The following is a 5,190-nucleotide window of genomic DNA, read 5'->3' as shown; positions in this document are numbered from 1 at the left end:
TTCCTGTAGCAAATATAATTTTAGTTCTCTTATCATCTGATTCTCTTTATTTATTAATTCAAGCCTTACTTTGGAAAACTACATTCTATGTTTACTTAGAATATTTAATGTTCAATTTTAGCCTGACATAGTGATACTTTTTGGAGAGTGGAGGCTATTTTTCAGACCCATTTGCCAAGCTTTCAAAAAAGTGTATATTTTCTGAACTTTTATCTTGAATTTTTGGTACATCTTTCTGGGATGGTAGGGTGTGGGAACATGAGTTCATGCTTACAAATAAATATATATATAACTATGATGCCCTCAAATGAGTATCTGTTAATATTGATGTGCATCCTATTTCTCAAGTATGTTGGGATAAATAAAGGTTGAGAATGTTTAGTTTATTGACAATTAGGCTTTATATAAAAATAATAATAATACTTAATATTTATTGTGTCTTGATAATTTGCCACAAAATGTGTTATTTTTCTGATTTCTATCTATTGTCTCATTATCCCTCATAATAACCATATGTATAGGTATTTTTATCCTCCTTTTGCACATGTGGAAACACAGAGCAGTCATGATCAGTAATGCATAAGTAGAGTTGCACCCTTCTCTTTTTGGCTTCAAAGTCTGTGTTCTTAAGAGCTAACCATGGAAAATAACAGGGATGGACCAAAATGATGTACTTTGTGCCAAGTTTGTAAGTATCTTTTACTACAAATGAGCTCTTCTTGTATGCAACAGGATGTCAAGTGTCTATAAGGCAACTTTTGGGTTGGCAGACTCACTCTTCTTGTCATTCCTGATAATGAACTCATGGATTATAGGTTGCTATAGTGATTGGAGAGGAACTATGAACCATAACAATGTGAGGAGTTTCTTTTCTAAACCTCTTAAAAGTTAGCTTATAAATATTATCACTAAGCAAAGTTTTAGAGTGAGGTACATAACAGTTGCTTCCTTGAGGTTTTTAGGGAAAATGAATCAAGCACCTACATAAAAAAATTATAAACCCGGCTAGTTTCTGTGTTTCCATCAGTTACACTCAGGACCACTCAGGTAGGTAGCCAGAGGAATATACAGATATTGACAGATTTATGCCACTGTTCTGAGGATTAGTGAAATAATATTTTAAAAACATATCAACTTTGTATCCAAAAATATAAAATGCAAAAGTGTCAAAGGAAAATTGAGGCAGTGTATGTGAAACCTCTTAGATAATTATTAAGGGATATGGAAATAGAAAGTAAGATTTTCATGAGGTTTCCTAAGTAATTCACCAACTTTACCATATGTCATTATCTTACAATTATGAGAGATTTAAGACTTTACCCTAGAGTTTACATGCCATTTTCTCAGCCATTTCAGTGCAGTCTTCATGTCCTTGTTCCTCAGTGTGTATATAATTGGGTTCAAGACAGGAGTGACCACATAATAAAACACAGCAAGGAATTCGTATAATGACTTCATGGGGAATGGCCAGGCATAAATGAAGATACATGGTCCAAAGAACAAAAGAACTACTGTGATGTGAGCAGTCAAAGTGGACAGTGCCTTGGATGACTTGTCTGAAGGGTGTTGCTGGATGGTCACTAGGATGATAGCATGGGGGATGATTAGGAAAATAAAGAACACACAGTGAGCACACCAGTGTTAGCAATGACCATGATATCCAACCTATAGATATCTGTACAAGGAAGTTTGATAACCCTAGGGAGGTCACAATAAAAACTGTCAACCTCATTGGGACCACAGAAAGGTAAGTTCACTGCAAAGGCCAGCTGGCTGACTGAATGGAGGAAGCCAGTTCCCCATGCGGCAGCCACAAGGCCAACACATACATTACCACACATAACTGTAGTGTAGCGAGGTGGTTTACAGATTGCTACATATCTGTCAAAAGCCATGGCTATAAGGATCACCAGCTTGCTCCCACCAAAAAAGTAAAGGATAAATAGCTGAGCAAGGCAGCCCTTGAAAGAGATGACTTTGCGTTTACTAAAAATGTCAGCAATCATCTTGGGGGCTGTGACTGAGGACAGACATAGGTCAATGACTGAGAGGTTAGCCAGCAGGAAGTACATGGGGGAGTGAAGGTAGGAGTCAGAGGCCAAGGTTATGACAATAGGAAGGTTTCCACACACAATTCCTACATAGAATACAACAAAGAACACAAAAGGGAAAATCTGCAATTCCTGAGAATTAGAGAGTCTCAGAAAAATGAACTCAGTCACCATGGAGTAATTCATGTCACTTACTGATTCATTCCAGGAAACAGCCGGTGTAGTTACCTTGGTGAATAGAGTAAGAAGGAAGTCAAAATTATTATATTTCAGTTAGTCTCCTTTTATGTCATTCTGCTCACTCATATAATGACTTTCTGTGCTATAAAGCACAGAAAAAGCCTTTAAATCATAAAGGCTTTCAAATTGTACACAATCTAAGCTCTCCATTTTTATATCACACTCGTTCTTTGATTATGCTTTATAGTCCAGTTACTCAAGTCTGCTCAGTTATTTCCACTTATGCTAGGCTTATTCCTAATAAAAGTACCTTTGTTCATGCTACTTTGTCCGCCAGATTAAGTTTATACCACCATCCTACATTTAACTTCTTTTCCCTTGAACTCCCAGTCTATATTCTGTAGGCACTATTTTTGCTTTTAAATAAATGCAATGTTATATGATATTTACATTTACAAAGGTGTTTTATGACATGCACTTCTGAAAAGTATTCTTAATGGTTTCATAGCCATCACAATAATTTTATATTACAGTTGTTGGAAACCTCCCTATCAAACAAAGGCAATCCTCATTCATAGTTTTACTATGTGAGGCAATTTGTAACGTATAAGTTTTGAATGTAGCCTGTGGACTTGGAGTCACCCTCTTAAGACTTATTTTTACCTTTTTACAAATGTAGATATTAATTATATTCAATTCTTATGGTTATGAATTTCAAATGGAGTAATAAATGTAAAGTGTTTTGCACAGTTTTTGTATATAGTTAGTGTACAATTGATTTAGATTATTATTAGTAGTAAGATTTATTACCTCTGATTCATAGAGAAACTCCAGCTCCCCAATAATCATTTAAAATTTTTACTTATATTCTAGAAATAACAATTATGGCATGATGATTGAATTTAAGCTCCCTGTTTTCCCTGTTTTCCCATATTTAGAATGAATGCTCTGGATCAAAATTTCTGTTTTCCCATATTTAGAATGAATGCTCTGGATCAAAAATTCTCAAAATCCCCATTATCTATGGGGCCTGAGTGAGGGACAGAATTCTAAAATAATTTTCATAGTTTCTCAAAAGCTTGGATAGAAACATAACAGTTAAAACAGATGTAAAGATCCAGCCTTAGGGATCCCTGGGTGGCGCAGCGGTTTGGCGCCTGCCTTTGGCCCAGGGCGCGATCCTGGAGACCCGGGATCGAATCCCACGTCGGGCTCCCGGTGCATGGAGCCTGCTTCTCCCTCTGCCTGTGTCTCTGCCTCTCTCTCTCTCTCTGTGTGTGACTATCATAAATAAAAATAATAAAAAAAGATCCAGCCTTAGGGGAAGTTTAAATAAATGAAGATTTTAGAAAAGAATGTAAGAGTTATGGGGCCTTATAGAGAATAGAATTTGTAGTTATCATTTAGTGATATTGAAATGCTTAGAAGAAAAAGAGTTAGCTCATAATAAAGATGAAGAATAGAAGAAAAAATAAATAAAATAGCATGAAAATAAAAGGATTAAAGAAAGGTGATTTAGAAATGAAATGAAAAGTGAGAAAAATGAAAACTTTGCGTGAGAGAAAGTGTGATGGGGTTTAATAGGAGATAGGATTCTGGAATGCCTGCTAAGGGATTTGTGTTTTATTATGAAGCAAGCAAAGAACTATTGAAGAATTATTTGCAATTGTGTAATACTTTTCTAACATATAGTGAATAGTCTATACATAATAGCCATTTTAAGTAGTAATAATAGGATGTTTGTCAACAGGATGTGGGAGATTTAAAAAATAGATGATGTAAATGATTTTGGTTTGAGCAATTGTGGAAATCAATAGGTCCTACGGACATGTGAAAATATAGTGGGTTACTCTTACCAAATTTTTTGGAGGAATGGTATTATTTTTTTCAACACTGCCTGATTGTGGTTATTGCAACACCCTTGGAAGTTACACTTTTCATTATTCCAAATCCCATTCCTTAGCCCTATCCCTAATGCTCCTTATTACTGCTTTCAAAGTCCTATAAGAATTTGACAATTCTATTTTCAAGTATAAGGAGAAGTCTAAGAGTAAAACAAGAAATAAACTCTCTGTTCCCTTCTGCTTAGCACAGTAGTAAACACGATAATTGTAATCACTGACAATAAAAGAGGATGGTATTCTTATTGTGAGATCATTTCTGATGTGACTGATTGGTTAGGATGGTTAAGAATCAAAGTATGCAACTTAGAATGGAAATTCAATATTTACTTATGTACAACCATCTCATTTCACTGAGAGGACGAATTCGATGCTCATATCTCCATAAGAAATATACCAAGGGTGATAGCTGACCAGTGGTTTCTCTTTTGCTGTGAAAAGACTTTATACCATGGTAACAAGTCAGAATTCAGATATGCTGTACTTCAGCAAAAGGAATTTCTTGTTCACTTAGTTAAGACATCTCATTTCCTGAGTATATGCTACTGAGGAGTGAGTGATGATAGGGGATTCTCAGTTACAGGGGATCCTTCACTGCTGTAATCCTTTCAAGCTCATATCTGATTCTTCAAAAGTGGTTCAAGGGGTTTTAGAAGAATTCTTTTGATTCTAAGTTAGATATTAAGTTTACTGAAGAAGTTCTCCAGAATCTTATACATTGGCTGGAGCATTCATGAAGAGCCAGTTACAAAGGAATAAGAAAAATTTCCCCTATGCACTAGATTAAACTTAAAATTCAACATTTAGGGTGTTATGTTTGTCCTAAATATCTTTTAGGCTTCTTTAAAGAAAAATGCCTAAAGTCTTCATAAGTTTCACTGAGATTGAAGTCAGGAGATTTGGGAATATTAGTACAATTTACTGTGTGATTTTGAGGTGTCATTTAGAATCTCCAAGCCTTAGTTTTCCTGAGCTCTTTGGATCAAAAGCTCTTAAAGACAAAATTCCACAATGCTAGGAGTATGATTTGCACCTTTATGTGAAAGAAATATCCTAAA

General features: G+C 35.2%; 1 protein-coding gene across 1 annotated transcript; it reads right to left on the bottom strand.

Annotated features, from left to right (window-relative positions):
* Positions 1 to 1,308: 1,308 nt before the first annotated feature.
* Positions 1,309 to 2,240, bottom strand: LOC112919833 (olfactory receptor 4F4-like). The gene is given in 2 exon segments (XM_025998339.2): positions 1,309 to 1,625; positions 1,628 to 2,240. Coding segments are annotated over 2 exon segments (927 nt in total). The 5' UTR covers positions 2,238 to 2,240.
* Positions 2,241 to 5,190: the final 2,950 nt, after the last annotated feature.

Source organism: Vulpes vulpes, chromosome 15 (genome assembly GCF_048418805.1).
Source record: "Vulpes vulpes isolate BD-2025 chromosome 15, VulVul3, whole genome shotgun sequence".
Lineage (NCBI taxonomy): Eukaryota > Metazoa > Chordata > Mammalia > Carnivora > Canidae > Vulpes > Vulpes vulpes.
Note: the sequence above shows the minus strand (reverse complement) of the source record. Positions and strands in the feature narration are given on the sequence as shown.